General features: G+C 44.4%; 1 protein-coding gene across 2 annotated transcripts in view; it reads right to left on the bottom strand.

The window, feature by feature from the left end:
• LOC122941029 (WD repeat-containing protein 5-like) overlaps positions 1 to 17,833 on the bottom strand; it is an 87,379-nt gene that overhangs the window by 37,290 nt on the left and 32,256 nt on the right. For both annotated transcript variants that reach the window (XM_044298008.1, XM_044298009.1), the window contains exons 4-8: positions 10,577 to 10,722; positions 2,813 to 2,918; positions 1,400 to 1,518; positions 1,240 to 1,323; positions 481 to 567 (exon numbers count right to left, since the gene is read on the bottom strand). In XM_044298008.1, coding sequence (XP_044153943.1) covers positions 481 to 567; positions 1,240 to 1,323; positions 1,400 to 1,518; positions 2,813 to 2,918; positions 10,577 to 10,722 — 542 coding nt within the window. The remainder of the gene's footprint in view (positions 1 to 480; positions 568 to 1,239; positions 1,324 to 1,399; positions 1,519 to 2,812; positions 2,919 to 10,576; positions 10,723 to 17,833) is intronic.

Genomic DNA, 17,833 nt, shown 5'->3' with positions numbered 1-17,833 from the left:
TACCTATGCCCGGATTGGACACACGGGGCATAGGTAGGAAACCCAGAAGCACGAGCTTCAGGATTTTTGCGCATTTAGGTGCTGTGATCTCAGTTGATCACAGCATTTAATTACCGTGATCGGCATTATTGCCGGTCACGGTAATTGGCCGCAGGTCTCTGCTGTATGAAACAGCAGAGATCTGCCGGCCATGACACCGGCTGCACGTGCGAGGGGGCGTCATGTTTACACATCGCACCAGCGCCATACATGTACGGCGCTGGTAGCGAAAAGGTTAAAGGTTGCGAAGGGGTTCGTCATTTATGTTCTGACATACTAATGTGTACATGTATCCAAGCACATTGGCCGGTTATTAGGGCGTACCTAAGCAGGATCACAGCAGTGTAGCAGCATGGCACCAGTCATCTGTGGACTCCTGCCTGCGTCGTACTATTACAGTGTGGTTCGTCAAAGTTTTAATGAAAATCTGTATCGCCTTACCTGACCCTGAAATTAGCAGCTTTGTATGTGGTACATGAGTGATGGCAGACACCGCAGAGAATGTGTATATACTGAGGAGAGGTTGAACTGGGGGAAAGAGCACAACAATCATTACTGGGACATCCAAAAACGTAACATATCAGTCTATTTCCTTCATTGTTTGCGACAACCATGTTCACAATGTCCTATTAAAGGGTTGTCGGAGCCTTACATATTGATGACCTACCTTCAGGATATCAGATCAGTGGTGGTGGGCGACCCACAGCAACCCTGTCAATCAGTGGCACCCGGACCAAGCACAGCGCTGTACATTGTATAGTGGCTGTGCTTGGTATTGCAGCTCAGTCCCATTCACTCGAATGGTCTTGTGACTGACAGACGTGCTGGGAGTAGGACCCCCACCAATCCTTAGGACAGGGCGACAATATTAGAGCCCTGGAAAATCCCTTAAGTTAAAGGACTTGACTATAATTATAGTCAATGTTATGATTATAACAATGGATATGCTTTTTTTTTTAAATAAATGCTGTTCATGTGTAATGGCTGGTCATTGCAGCTTAGTCACACTTATATGAAAACTGCAATACCATACATGACCAAGGACAAGAGTGGCGCTGTTTGTGGGGGGGAGGGGGGGAAGCATATCCTTATATACTCCTAGACAACCCCTGTAACAGACAATCAGCTTTCACTCTGGAGGTCTGCTGCCACCATGCATTACATGGGTACACGCTGGTTTCAAACTTTCCTCACTCTTACCTGTATTCAGGCTCCACACTTTGATGCTGCAATCGGACGATCCGCTGCAGACAAAATGTTCTCCAAGAGGCAAAAGATCTGAAGCTAGAACGAAAAAATCCACATCAGCGTTTCTTCAGTCCCAGATTTCTGCCCTTCAGCTTATTCAGCGGTCACTTACCTAGCTTGGTTCCATCCAGGTAGACCATGACCATGCAGGCGACTCCTCCAGTGTGGCCACACAGCGTCCTGACCTCTGACCGGGACGGTACATCCCATACACGTACTGAGGTGTCCCAACTATCTCAAGATGGAGGGCAAGGAAAGACGGAAAAAGAAAAATGGAAGCAAAAGGCAGGAGACAAGCCGTAACAGACAGGTTGATGTAGGACAGGAAACTTGTCTCTGTCTTTCTAGTTGATGCCAAGTTACATTTTACACTCCCCTATAATAAACGCTCCTCAATCCCTCCACAATGTCTGCAGCCAGATGCTGCCCCTAGGTGGCGATCTGTGCTCCAGATGCTATTCAGATCAATGGAAGCCATGTAAAAAGATACAGCACGGGACCCTTATAAAGTCTATTAGGGGAACGCTGGTCTACGTAATGGTGGGATCACTGTGACTACATATGATGTGAAGTGTTCACATGAAAATCTTTATTTTATTTATTAGCTCTTTTTCAAGCATGTTAGTCTACTCTGGTCACACCACAGCCAGCACTCGACCAGAGTGCACCAACATGTTTGGAAAAAGGGCTAATTATCTCCTGAGCCCGAAACGTTGCTGGACCACTGTGCACATCGGCTGAAAGAAAGTTTTCAGGCGAACACTGCATATCTGGAGTGCCGTCTAAATGGTGTATCTACAAAGTAGTGGTCCTAAGGTGGAGGAGGAGCCTGTCACGGTCCCTACAGTGATAGAGGTTAGAAGATCTGAGAGACTGGCTGCACGTTAGGTTATCTGACAGCCTATCTGTTTTCACTTGTTGCAGTGTTGTTGTTGGTAATGACCACACCTCTTGTCTCAGGTGTAGCTTGTGGTCATTACTGCTCCTCTATTTAGTCTGGACTCACACTTCTTACCATGCGGTTTATATTATCTACCTGGAGTTGGACGAGCTGGTGTGTAGTCCTCATCTGAGTTCCTGCTCATCCATTTTCTATTGTAGATAAGTGTACTTCTCTTGGTATTTTGTTGCTCCCATTTGCTTGTTGTTTACTAGGCCTCAGGGAGATGCTTGTTCGTTCATCTGGTAAGGACCAGTAGTCTCAGACCCTGTCACTAATCCTAGGGATTTTCAGGGTTACTAGGGCCTAGGTTTCCGGTGTATGTATATTCCCACCTTCAGGGTCTATTCATACTGACAGGAGTCAGGGATAGCTTTAGGGTTTCCTTAGGTGGTCACCATTTCCCTTTCCCTAGCCTTGAGGCCTAGTTCCTGGTCATTTTCCTTCTGTTGTCATTCTGCTGTTCCTCCCCTCCCCCTACACTGTCACAGATCCATAAGGGACATGCACCCGGGAAAAGCCTTCTACAACTGATGAGTGCTGTGGCCACCTTTTGAAGTAATACAGATGATGTACATGTCTCACCTCCCAGAGATTATGTATGTGTCATGTATGAGAACACACGTCACTAGATCACTGTGCCCTTCCAAACTGTGAACAAGGAACTGGGAGTTCTGCAGCGGATACGGATCTTGGTGCAGGGATAAATTCAGGAAAAATTTGGGTACAAGTTGGGAATGTATCAGAGCAGATGAGATGGGGGGGGGGGGGGGGAGAAAAAAAAAGATGGAGAAAAGAAAAGAATGTAGGAGAACAGTGCAAGAAAACATGAAAAAGAAAAAAGTTACACGATTGCCAGGTATGAATGAATATTGATTAAAAAAAACACAATCAGCACAATTATTTATATGAAAATATTATGTTTATATGGCGCCAATGTAGTCTGTAGCGCTGTACATTATATCTGCTAATAATATATTTCTAAAAAAACAAACATAAATATATATACACATACATGCAAATGTATATATACTTTGATTAATCCGAAGAACTGATTATCAAATATTCTGGATTATAGGCTGAACAAAGAAGAATATAACAGATTTGTCAGGACAGGGAGACCTTTAAAGGGATTGTCCAGGTTTTATTTTTTTTAATTTCCCCTTCCCAGGGAGCATACCTGTGGAGAAATCCATACTTACCTTCCCCGCCATTCCGTTCTAGCTCTGAGGCTTCCCGTCTTGCAACTTCCAAACGGATGGGGTCACGTGCACCGCTGCAGCCAATGACTGGCCTCACTGTTCGGTCACTGCAGAGGCCAGTCATCGGCTGCAGCAGTGCACGCGACCCCGTCCATTCAGGAGATGACAGACAGGGAGCAGAAGTCCAATGAAGAGAGAGTCAGGGAGCCGGAACAGAGCAGCGGGTAGTAGGTAAGTATCATCTCCTCCACAGGAGGAAATAAAATTAAAAAAACTAGACAACTGAAGAAAATGAAAAAACAAAACAAAAAAACATTGATTCCAGTGGACTGAAAAAGGTAACAATGAAGCATAAATAACAAAGTATAAAAAAAATAATTGGAAGTGTGAATAAAAGTATGTAAATGTATTGGTGCCGCTTTTCATCAAAGAAAATGAATTAACATGTATTTGTAATATAGAAGCGTGAATGAGCCCTTAGGCCGTGTTCACACATCACAGATTAGATTTCAGTGTAAAAAGTAGCAGGAAGTACCGTACCTAGTGTGACTGGGTGGAATGCAGGTGCAGAGTGGACCGCTCATATGAGCTGGAAGAAGGAAAGGGAGCGGCTTTGACAGACCCCATTTATTTCTATGATAGTATAGTAGTGGAGGGCACTCCATATGGAAAAAGATCTATATCCACAATATTTCCTCCAAAGAAGCAATTTTATTCATAAAAACTATATAAAAATGTACTAATATAAATAAAAGATAAAAATATATAATAAAAAAAGGGAATGTGTATCCGTCTCACAAATGTATTGCAATACCGGATCCGTCTCTCTGGTTGTCATCCGGAAAAACGGATCCGGTATTTATCTTTTTCACATTTTAAAAGGCCTGCGCATCCGGCATTTTGGACAGAGAAAATACTGCAGCATGCGGTGGTATTTTCTCCGTCCAAAAAACGTACAGTGACTGAACTGAAGACATCCTGAACGGATTCCTCTTCATTCAGAATGCATTAGGATAATACTGATCAGGATTCTTCCGGTATAGAGCCCCTAGGACGGAACTCTATGCCGGAAAAGAAAAACACTAGTGTGAAAGTACCCTTAAAAGGGAAATAATAAAACCAATACTTTATCTGTCTATATCCTTATTCAGACATAGATCTGCCTATAATATTGCGATTACCAATAATGTATGCAGGGATTCAATGATAATTCATAGGATATAGATGGAGTACTCAATAACCACATGCTCCGCTGCGTACATAAAATCACGTGTTACACTGAATACATTGTAGTCATATGGCAAGATGCAGAAGATCTTTTCAACAATTTTTTATTTCAGATTAACAATAATGAGAGAAATCTGAGGTTTACAACTAACATAAGTAAATCACAGATTGGATTTAGGGTACGGTACTTTCACACTTGCGGCAGAGGATTCCGGCAGGCAGTTCCATCGACTAAACTGTCTGCCGGATCCGTCAACACGTATGCAAACTGATGGCATTTGTCAGACAGATCAGGATTCTGATCCGTATGACAAATGCATTTAAATGCCGGATCCGTCTCTCCGGTGGTGTCATCCGGAAAAATGGATCTGGCATTTTTTTTTTTTTTTTTTTTTTGCGGTCTGAGCATGTGCAGACCGCAAAAACGGAACTGTTTTGCCGGAACATTTGGGGCCTTAATGCATTTCAATAACATTCCGGCAAGTGTTCCGGAATTTTGGACGTCCTGAAAAGGCAAAAAGACTGAACTGGAGACATCCTGATGCATCCTGAACGGATTGCTCTCCATTCAGAATGCATTAGGATAAGGCCTCATGCACACGACAGTATTTTTTCACGGTCCGCAAAACGGGGTTCCGTTGTTCCGTGATCCGTGTCCGTTTTTTCTTCCGTGTGTCTTCCTTGATTTTTGGAGGATCACCAGACCAGAAAAGTGAAAAAAAAATCTAAGTCAAGTTTGCCTTGAAAATGATAGGAAAAAAACGGACACGGATCACGGACGCGGATAACAATCTTGTGTGCCTCCGTGTTTTTTCACGGACCCATTGACTTGAATGGGTCCGCGATCCGTTGTCCGTCCAAAAAATAGGACAGGTCATATTTTTTTGACGGACAGGAAACACGGATCACGGACGCGGTGCATTTTCCGAGTTTTCAACGGACCCATTGAAAGTCAATGGGTCCGCAGAAAATCACGGAAAACTGAACAACGGACAAGGATGCACACAACGGTCGTGTGCATGAGGCCTAAAACTGATCAGTTCTTTTCCGGTATTGAGCCCCTAGGACGGAACGCAATGCCAGAAAAGAATAACGCTAGTGTGAAAGTACCCCTTAACGATAAAAAATATAAACCATAGACTTATGTGTAGCACCTTCCACAAACTTGTCATGAAAATCCGTTCTATCCTATTCTCCAGATGTCACCTTCCCATTTGGTTATTGAATACCCACAAGTCAATTCAGACGTCTTAAACACAACTGCACATTAAACTAACAATAAGAAAACGAAGCTATTCAGAGGTGAACGCATTGCACCCGCACTGATTCCGGACCCATTCATTTCTGTGGGGCTGTGCACATGAGCTGTGATTTTCACGCATCACTTGTGCGTTGCGTGAAAATCGCAGCAAGCTCTATAGTCAGCGTTTTTCACGCAACGCAGGCCCCATATAAGTGAATGGGGCCGCGTGAAAATCGCAAGCATCCGCAAGCAAGTGCGGATGCGGTGCGATTTTCACGCATGGTTGCTAGGTGACGATCGGGCTGGGGACCCGATCTGTATTATTTTCCCTTATAACATGGTTATAAGGGAATACAACCAGAAAAAGAAATACCAAACAATGGCCGCACATCAAGATCATAAGCAATTTATTGAAATATCAAAAATTAAAAACAACAACATATACATGGAGCAGACCCCAAGGATGGTATAATAAAAGTATGACAATAGTTTTATCAATGTGTGATAATGTCCCACAGGTAGATCAATACACAAATGATTATACCATGAAATCCCTACAAAAATTGTATCCCTCAAGCCTACAGCGAGGACAAAAACACGATGGTAACACACATAGCATACAAAACCTATCCAGGGGGCATGCAATCAAGCCTAACGCGTATCGCTGGTTCCTGGACCAGCTTCCTCAGAGGTCCATGTACGTTGTGAACCTAGAAGTTCATCCTATATAATCAGTATCATTAATTATTTAAATTACATAAATATGAGTCAGATGTGGTCATACCTGTTAGAAAGATTAGACATTGGGTGAAGGAGCCGATAGGTGTCACCTAAGTTTGTCCCGGTGCATGATCCATGCGCACCCGCAGGCGCCAGCGAAGCCGGCGTGTTGCCAACGCAACAGGTATGACCACATCTGACTCATATTTATGTAATTTAAATAATTAATGATACTGATTATATAGGATGAACTTCTAGGTTCACAACGTACATGGACCTCTGAGGAAGCTGGTCCAGGAACCAGCGATACGCGTTAGGCTTGATTGCATGCCCCCTGGATAGGTTTTGTATGCTATGTGTGTTACCATCGTGTTTTTGTCCTCGCTGTAGGCTTGAGGGATACAATTTTTGTAGGGATTTCATGGTATAATCATTTGTGTATTGATCTACCTGTGGGACATTATCACACATTGATAAAACTATTGTCATACTTTTATTATACCATCCTTGGGGTCTGCTCCATGTATATGTTGTTGTTTTTAATTTTTGATATTTCAATAAATTGCTTATGATCTTGATGTGTGGCCATTGTTTGGTATTTCTTTTTCTGGTTGTATTCATGTTATAATATATATACCAGGCCAGCACTCTGTTTTAATGATTTTTGGTGTGCCCCCCATGTTCTAGTATTATGGTTATAAGGGAAAATAATAGCATTCTGAATACAGAATGCAAAGTAAAATAGTGATGGAGGGGTTAAAAAAATAAATTAATTAACTCACCGAGTCCACTTGATCGCGTAGTTGCGGATTTCTGTTTTCTTCTGTAATGTTGAGCTGCCGGCTAAGGACCTGTGGTGACGTCACATCACATGATCTAATCACATGGTCCCTCACCATGGTGGATGAACCATGTCATTGGACCATAGTGACGTCACCACAGGTCTTTTGCCAGGTCCTGAAGATAGAACAGAGACCGGCAGCTATGGAGCAGGTAAGTTAACTTTTTTATTTTTTTTAACCCCTCCAGCCCTAATTTACTTTGCATTCTGTATTAAGAATGCTATTATTTTCCCTTATAACCATGTTATAAGGGAAAATAATAAAATCTACACAACACCGATCCCAAACCTGAACTTCAGTGATGAAGTCCGTGTTTGGGTACCGAACATGGCGATTTTTCTCACACGCGTGCAAAACGCATTAAAACGCTTTGCACTCTCGTGGAAAAATCGTGCATTTTACTGCAACGCACCTTATCGGGCCCTCACACGCCACGCTCGTGTGAAAGAGGCCTTAGGCCCCTTTCACACGGGCGAGTATTCCGCGCGGATGCGATGCGTGAGTTGAACGCATTGCACCCGCACTGAATACCGACCCATTGATTTCTATGGGGCTGTTCACATGAGCTGTGATTTTCATGCATCACTTGTGCGTTGCGTGAAAATCGCAGCATGCTCTATATTCTGTGTTTTTCACGTAACGCAGGCCCCTTAGAAGTGAATAGGGTTGCGTGAAAATCGCAAGCATCCGCAAGCAAGTGCGGATGCGGTGCGATTTTCACGCACGGTTGCTAGGAGACGATCGGGATGGAGACCCGATCATTATTATTTTCCCTTATAACATGGTTATAAGGGAAAATAATAGCATTCTGAATACAGAATGCATAGTAAATCAGCGCTGGAGGGGTTAAAAAAAATTAAAAATAATTTAACTCACCTTAGTCTAGTTGATCGCGCAGCCCGGCTTCTCGTCTGTCTCCTTTGCTGAACAGGACCTGTGGTGACGTCACTCCGGTCATCACATGATCCATCACATGATCTTTTACCATGGTGATGGATCATGTGATGACTGGAGTGACGTCACCACAGGTCCTGTTCCTGCAATGAATGCTCACCACAGGTCCTGTTCAGCAAAGGAGACAGACGAGAAACTGGGCTGCGCGATCAACTGGACTAAGGTGAGTTAAATTTATTTATTTATTTTTTTAACCCCTCCAGCGCTATTTTACTATTCATTCTGTATTCAGAATGCTATTATTTTCCCTTATAACCATGTTTCACATACTGATCCATTCCATATATTGATTTAGACTTCGTTGGGCTGCACCTCCTCTTTTGATTAAGAAATGTAATATAAATAGGATCCAAAATGGTGCATAATACTACTACCTCCCACTGATGAAGGAAGCCTCGAAATGCGTCTGGGCTTGAGGCAGATAGTATGTGCACATACGGGACCAGCACATGACAAATTGGATCCATTATAACTGATATTCATCACAAACAGCAAACAGGAGAGCTCCGGAGAGGACTCCAAGGACACGTGGGACGCCACGTGGGACGCCGAGACCAGCAAGGCAATCCTACGAACTAAAGTAACCGTGAGTCCCGCTAGTTCTGAATGACAGAGCACCCCTGGACACATACAAGCCGCGGTTACGTAGTTATTTACCCCATACCTCTCCTTAACATCTACTAATACTACAGTAAGGACGGTCTCAATATAGACATTACACCTGATATATGATCGGTATACCAGTATATATTTTGGATTCTGAAGGAGGAAACAGCCTATACTGGGGTATGTTCATTAACCCTATATTGGCCAGATTCAGATACTGACAATTACTAACAACAATTCTATTTGAAGATACCTATATGGACTATACTGGACAATATCGGTGACTGCCAATGGTGTAATATAACAGCATATATTCGATTGATATCCTTACAAACTTCTGTTGAGTACCTGGAGTAACTAACGGCAACTACAACTAAATACGCAGATTTCTGCCCAAATACTAGGACACACATGGACAAACTTTTTCTTTATATCCAGTAAAAGTTTTTGTATTCAGCAGAATTTTTTATACTCAGCGGGAAACGTTTTGTATCCAGTAAAAAAACATATGTATTCAGTGTAACATGTGATTTTATGTACCCAGCGGAGCATGTGGTTATGTGTACTGTGATGATTGAGTACTTTATCTATATCCTCATGAATTATCATTGAATCCCTGCATACATTATGGGTAATCGCAATATTATAGGCAGATCTATGTCTGAATAAGGATATAGACAGATAAAGTATTGATTTTATTATTTCCCTTTTTTATTATATATTTTTAGCTTTTATTTTCATTTGTACATTTTTATATAGTTTTTATAAATAAAATTGCTTCTTTGAAGGAAATATCTTGGATATAGATACCTTTTTCCATCTAAAGCACCAGATTTTAGAGCGCCCTCCACTACTATACTATTTCCCTTTGTAACTACATTGGCGGGGGTGTCGCCATAGGAGAGTGCACCTAATTCTTTGGTAGTCTGTTGGTCGAGCCACCTGACATATGTATATATTTCTATGTGATGCAGAACTTTATCTATTAGCATCTAGTGTGCACATCCAGAATCTAGCCTTCTACGCCGTGTGCGCGGCTAGCCTAAGGCATCGCTATTATACCCGTCGGCCGTCTGTCAGGCCCCATATGCATCAGAATGTTCAAACGCAATTATAATCTTTAGGATCCCTGACAACCTCACGCCAAATCCTGAAGGCACAGCGCCATACAGTGGATAGATCCGAATGGGAGCTGCAGTACCGGTCACGGCCACTACAACATGTAGAGCGCTGTGCCTGGTAGACACTGACTGGGATCTGCCGATCCCGTCAGCAAGACTGTCCTGAGAGCGGACTGGAGCTCGTCAGGTCACCGAAGCCCCTTCAGTCAGCTGAACAGCGGGGCACAGCAGTTGCAGAGAGAGCAGAACCTCTAGGTGTAATGGTAACACGCCCGTTGCTCCTAGAGGCTATCCTGCAATGTAATGGCCGCCATGTTGTTATCCAGCTTTCCCAGATACAGATATAACTAAGAAACCAGAGTATAAATTGGGGGAGACAACTGTAGGATTTTTATTTACTGGGGATTTCATTTCACACAAATTATGGATCAAACCTGTAAGACGTCTTGCAGAGGTCGGCGTCTCATCTGGAGCTGCTCTTTGAGCTGCTTTGGGAGTTTTCTGCTTTTTCCTCTTAGACGCTGCGGCAGGCGGAGGGCTCGGCTGGATGTCGGGGTCCGGGGGAGAGAATGTAGTCGTTCTACAAGAGAAGGAGCAAAGTATGGGAAGAGCTACAGGAAAACTCATTGACCTGCTTGAAATGTGCATGTGTCCATGTATCATGGGGGGCCTTGAGCTAGGACCGCCACTAAAGAGAATGGATTCCTGGGGATCCTCCTGAAAACCTTCAGACTCTCCAAGCTTAAAAAGGGTTGTCCACCAAAAATATTCTACACTCTGCAAATCAGCACCTGCCTCTAAATACTTTTGCAATTGAATTGAAATAAAAATATTACATAGCCTGCGAGTTATTCAGTGAAACACATTTGTGTAGCGCCACCTGCTGTTTAGTCTTTTCTTAATTTCTCTGTCCACCTCACAGAGGTGGTCGCACATGCTTAGTTCTATCCTTCAACTGCCACCAGCTGAATCTACTGTTAGAAGCTGCAACAGTTACAGGGAGAGAGCTGCCGCATAAAGAACACACCCCTGAGCTGTGATAGGTGGAGAGCTGCCGCATAAAGAACACACCCCTAAGCTGTGACAGGGAGAGAGCTGCCGCATAAAGAACACACCCCTGAGCTGTGACAGGTGGAGAGCTGCCGCATAAAGAACACACCCCTGAGCTGTGACAGGTGGAGAGCTGCCGCATAAAAAACACACCCCTAAGCTGTGACAGGTGGAGAGCTGCCGAAAAGGACACACCCCTGAGCTGTGACAGGGAGAGAGCTGCTGCATAAAGAACACACCCCTGAGCTGTGACAGGTGGAGAGCTGCCGCATGAAGAACACACCCCTGAGCTGTGATAGGTGGAGAGCTGCCGCATGAAGAACACACCCCTGAGCTGTGATAGGTGGAGAGCTGCCGCATAAAGAACACACCCCTGAGCTGTGACAGGCGGAGAGCTGCCACATAAAGAACACACCCCTGAGCTGTGATAGGTGGAGAGCTGCCGCATGAAGAACACACCCCTGAGCTGTGATAGGTGGAGAGCTGCCGCATAAAGAACACACCCCTGAGCTGTGACAGGTGGAGAGCTGCCGCATAAAGAACACACCCCTGAGCTGTGACAGGTGGAGAGCTGCCGCATAAAGAACACACCCCTGAGCTGTGACAGGTGGAGAGCTGCCGCATAAAGAACACACCCCTGAGCTGTGACAGGTGGAGAGCTGCTGCATAAAGAACACACCCCTGAGCTGTGACAGGTGGAGAGCTGCCGCATAAAGAACACACCCCTGAGCTGTGACAGGGAGAGAGCTGCCGCATAAAGAACACACCCCTGAGCTGTGACAGGTGGAGAGCTGCCGCATAAAGAACACACCCCTGAGCTGTGATAGGGAGAGCGCTGCCGCATAAAGAACACACCCCTGAGCTGTGACAGGTGGAGAGCTGCCGCATAAAGAACACACCCCTGAGCTGTGATAGGGAGAGCTCTGCCGCATAAAGAACACACCCCTGAGCTGTGACAGGTGGAGAGCTGCCGCATAAAGAACACACCCCTGAGCTGTGACAGGTGGAGAGCTGCCGCATAAAGAACACACCCCTGAGCTGTGACAGGGAGAGAGCTGCCGCATAAAGAACACACCCCTGAGCTGTGACAGGTGGAGAGCTGCCGCATAAAGAACACACCCCTGAGCTGTGACAGGTGGAGAGCTGCCGCATAAAGAACACACCCCTGAGCTGTGACAGGTGGAGAGCTGCCGCATAAAGAACACACCCCTGAGCTGTGACAGGTGGAGAGCTGCCGCATAAAGAACACACCCCTGAGCTGTGACAGGTGGAGAGCTGCCGCATAAAGAACACACCCCTGAGCTGTGACAGGTGGAGAGCTGCAGTAAAAAGGACACACCCTGTGAGCTGTGATAGGGAGAGAACTGCAGCAAAAAGTGCACCTTCCTCCAAGCTGTAATAGGGAGAGAAAGGACACACCCCAAGCTGTGATAGGCTTATACAGTTAAAGGGGTTTCCATGAGTTTAATATAGATGGCCTATCCCCAGGGTAGGTAATCCATATATTTTTTTGTTAAACATATGTTTTATTGTTTTCAATAATAAAATATTACATACAAGAATATGCATGGTGTTGCTTTCTTTGTTTCCAAACATCAATCTAATCTTGCATGATCCTTAAAGTCCCATTAAAAGGGGGACACAGGGAAAGCGGAAAAAACGTTACAATATAATGAACTTGTCCAAATTAAATAATAACAAAAGGAAAAAAGGAGAGATAAATAAAAAGGTGACAAGGAGTAGTATGCTTCACATTACATCACAAAGGTAATGATACTTTGTTGAATTGAGGGTAATTTCCATTACTGGGGGGGGGGGGGTTTCCAGTAGTGGGCAATTTTCGTTCTGGTTGCTATGATGATACGAATTATGACTGGAAAGAATCTGGAAAAGGAATCCAAATGAATAGAAAGTAGGCTTTGCGCCATTGATAGGGAAATGGGTGATTTGCATATTTGGGTTAGAATTATGTTAATTGAGTTCCAAACGGGTTTGATTTCCCTGCATTCCCAGCATATGTGCTCCATATCCGCTTCTGCTGATGAACATCTCCAACAGACATGGGAAGATGAAGGGTACATTTTAGATAGTCTATAAAAGAGTATAATACCATCTGTAGAGAATTTTCCAGATGGTTAACGCATTTGGAGGAGGCACACATGATAGAGAACGCAGATTCCCATTGCTCTGAGGATACACTAACGTTTAATGCTGATTCCCATTTTCGAAGTAATGGAGACAATGGCGAGTCCAATCTCTGTCATGAAATAATAACTGAGAGATAGGACTTTCAGATTAACTTAAATCTGTGGCCTTCCATCTAGCGCTCTGGCACCCCTCCAATCTATCCTCAACTCTGCTGCCCGACTAATCCACCTCTCACCCTATTACTCCTCTGCCTCTCCCCTCTGCCAATCCCTTCACTGGCTCCCCATTGCCCAGCGAATTCACTTCAAAGTACTAACAAATACATACAAGGCCGTCCACAACCTGTCCCCTCCCTACATCTCTGAGCTACTTTCCCGATACATCCCCACACGCACTCTCCGATCCTCACACGACCTCCTTCTCTCCTCTTATCACCTCTTCCCACAATCGCCTCCAACATTTCTCCTGCGCATCCCCCACACTCTGGAACTCGCTACCCCAACATATCAGACTCTCACCTACAGTGGAATCCTTCAAAAGAAACCTGAAAACCCACCTCTTCAGACAAGCCTACAACCAGTGACCCTGCTGCCTCTATACCGCCATGACCAGCTTCACCCGCACCTACTGCGTCCTTTTCCCATACCATGTAAATTGTAAGCCTCGCGGGCAGGGCCCTTTCTCCTTCTGTACCAGTTTGTAACTCGTCTTGTTCATGCTTAGTGCAATTGTCTGTATTATGTACAGTACAGACCAAAAGTATGGACACACCTTCTCATTGAAAGAGTTTTCTTTATTTTCGTGACTATGAAAATTGTAGATTCACACTGAAGGCATCAAAACTATGAATTAACACATGTGGAATTATATACATAACAAAAAAGTGTGAAACAACTGAAAATATGTCATATTCTAGGTTCTTCAATGTAGCCACCTTTTGCTTTGATTACTGCTTTGCACACTCTTGGCATTCTCTTGATGAGCTTCAAGAGGTAGTCACCTGAAATGGTTTTCACTTCACGGGTGTACCCTGTCAGGTTTAATAAGTGGGATTTCTTGCCTTATAAATGGGGTTGGGACCATCAGTTGCGTTGTGGAGAAGTCAGGTGGATACACAGCTGATAGTCCTACTGAATAGACTGTTAGAATTTGTATTATGGCAAGAAAAAAGCAGCTAAGTAAAGAAAAACGAGTGGCCATCATTACTTTAAGAAATGAAGGTCAGCCAGTACGAAAAATTGGGAAAACGTTGAAAGTGTCCCCAAGTGCAGTCACAAAAACCATCAAGCGCTACAAAGAAACTGGCTCACATGCGGACCGCCCCAGGAAAGGAAGACCAAGAGTCACCTCTGCTGCGGAGGAGAAGTTCATCCGAGTCACCAGCCTCAGAAATCGCAGGTTAACAGCAGCTCAGATTAGAGACCAGGTCAATGCCACACAGAGTTCTAGCAGCAGACACATCTCTAGAACAACTGGTAAGAGGAGACTGTGTGAATCAGGCCTTCATGGTAGAATATCTGCTAGGAAACCACTGCTAAGGACAGGCAACAAGCAGAAGAGACTTGTTTGGGCTAAAGAACACAAGAAATGGACATTAGACCAGTGGAAATCTGTGCTTTGGTCTGATGAGTCCAAATTTGAGATCTTTGGTTCCAACCACAGTGTCTTTGTGCGACGCAGAAAAGGTGAACGGATGGACTCTACATGCCTGGTTCCCACCGTGAAGCATGGAGGAGGAGGTGTGATGGTGTGGGGGTGCTTTGCTGGTGACACTGTTGGGGATTTATTCAAAATTGAAGGCATACTGAACCAGCATGGCTACCACAGCATCTTGCAGCGGCATGCTATTCCATCCGGTTTGCGTTTAGTTGGACTATCATTTATTTTTCAACAGGACAATGACCCCAAACACACCTCCAGGCTGTGTAAGGGCTATTTGACCATGAAGGAGAGTGATGGGGTGCTGCGCCAGATGACCTGGCCTCCACAGTCACCGGACCTGAACCCAATCGAGATGGTTTGGGGTGAGCTGGACCGCAGAGTGAAGTCAAAAGGGCCAACAAGTGCTAAGCATCTCTGGGAACTCTTTCAAGACTGTTGGAAGACCATTTCAAGTGACTACCTCTTGAAGCTCATCAAGAGAATGCCAAGAGTGTGCAAAGTAGTAATCAAAGCAAAAGGTGGCTACTTTGAAGAACCTAGAATATGACATATTTTCAGTTGTTTCACACTTTTTTGTTATGTATATAATTCCACATGTGTTAATTCATAGTTTTGATGCCTTCAGTGTGAATCTACAATTTTTATAGTCATGAAAATAAAGAAAACTCTTTGAATGAGAAGGTGTGTCCAAACTTTTGGTCTGTACTGTATGTATACCTCTTCTCATATGTACAGCGCTATGGAATGAATGGCGCTTTAATAATAAATAATGATAATAATAATAACTGACGGGTTTCGTAACAACTTCATCATTCGGGAGATATCAGCAGTCACGGGAAAACTCAACCCAGACAAGAAATGCCTAATTTTTAAGTATTTAAAAAATTCCCTTTGAGGGATGTTGAATCTCAGGCAAAAACCCGTAAGTTCAAAGTATCATTGGTAAAAAGGTCTCCCAGTTTTTTGATTCCCAAGTCAATCCAAATATGAATGTGCAAGTCTGAGATGCATTTCGCCACGACCGCTAAAGGGATCTCGGAAAGGGAGCTCAATTTAGTTGACAAAGCTCAATTTAGTTGACAGTAAGGTCCATATTTCAAGTGCAGCTTGGATTGTAGGGGGAACCTCAAGAGCACAGAGGTTCTTCTGTAAGGACCGTGAGTAGAAGAATACCTGAGGGTCTGTCACACCCATTCGGTAGTTCTCAATAGAGATCCAGTGTTTGTTGGGATAGTTTAACCATGAAAATCTCAATTGTTCAAAAATACAAGCTCTATAGGTATCTAACAATGGATGGGCAACCCAAGTAGGGATCAACCGATATTGATTTTTTAGGGCAGATACCGATAATCTGAACTTTCAGGCCGATAATTTATATTTTTTTAAACTTTTTTTTTTTTTTACTAACTATTAACCCCCTTAGGGACTAGAACCCTTGTCCTATTCACCCAGATAGATCTTTATCAGGGTGAATAGGATCTCACACTGTCCCTGCTGCTCTGTGCTCAGTGCACACAGCAGCAGGGAGCTGACTATGGCAGCCAGGGCTTCAGTAGCGTCCTGGCTGCCATGGTAACCGATCGGAGCCCCAGACTTACACTGCTGGGGCTCCGATTGGAACTGCCACTGAGGAGGAGGGGAGAGGGGACCCTGTGGCCACGGCCACCAATGATTAATAATGGGGGGCTTGGGTGAGGGGGCGCACTGCGCCACCAATGATTGATACTGTGTTTGGGGGGGGGGCGCACTGGATCACCAATGATTAATACTGGGTTGGGGGGGGGCCGCACTGCGCCACCATGAATTAATACTGGGGATGGGGGTTGGGGGGCGCACTGCGCCACCAATGAAGATAACTCTCATTAATTCATATACAGGAGGCGGGAGCTGGCTGCAGAATCAAATAGCCGGCTCCCGACCTCTATGAGCGGTAGCTGCGATCCGCGGCACCTGAGGGGTTAACTACCGCGAATCGCAGCTACTGTTCATAGAGGTCGGGAGCCGGCTATGTGATCCTGCAGCTCCCGCCTCCTGTATATGAATTAATGAGAGACTTATCTTCATTGGTGGCGCAGTGGCCATAGCTCCTCCCCTCCTCTTGTCTTCTCTCCTCTCATTGGCGGCAGCGGCACAGGGGGAGGGAGACACTGCTTCCTTCTCCCGTGCTGCTGAGGGAACACGGAGAGCGCTGACAGCAGCGCGATCCTTGTTCCCCATACGTTATCAGAATATCAGCAAAATAGATGCAGATACCGATAACGTTCAAAATCCTGAATATCGGCCGATAATATCGGTAAAACCGATAATCAGTCGATCCCTAAACCCAAGCCCCCCTTTGAAGTAGATTATTTCTGTTTGGACTCTCGGTCTTTTATCCTGCCATGTGTAATTAAGGAGTAATCTTTGGATTTCTTTTAAATGTGTTATAGGGATAGGGATTGGCAAGTTGCGGAATAAATAAAGGATTTGTGGGATAATAAACTTTTTCAGGGCTGAGATCCTCCCCATCCAACGAGATTTCATGCTTTTTCATTTTGTTCAGGTCATTTTAAATTTTTTCTTTTAGAGTTCTTAAAGGGCTTCTGTGACCCCCCAAAAGTCATTTTTCATTTTTGGGCTAATTAAAATCCTTATAGTGCGATTATACAATATATAGCGCTCTTACCCTTTTCTGTTGTCTAGTTTCTTTAAAAAACGCACTTTTATAATATGTTAATTTCCTGGCTACCAGCAAGTAGGGCGGTTGCTTGCTGGTAGCCGCCGCATCCTCCTTTAAAAAAAACGCCCCCTCCTCCTGTTGATTGACAGGGTCAGCGAGCGCTCTCCTCCTC

The sequence above is a fragment of the Bufo gargarizans genome, chromosome 6 (genome assembly GCF_014858855.1).
Source record: "Bufo gargarizans isolate SCDJY-AF-19 chromosome 6, ASM1485885v1, whole genome shotgun sequence".
NCBI classification, from domain to species: Eukaryota; Metazoa; Chordata; class Amphibia; order Anura; family Bufonidae; genus Bufo; species Bufo gargarizans.
The sequence above is the reverse complement of the archived record's forward strand: the minus strand, read 5'-3'. Positions and strand labels throughout refer to the sequence as shown.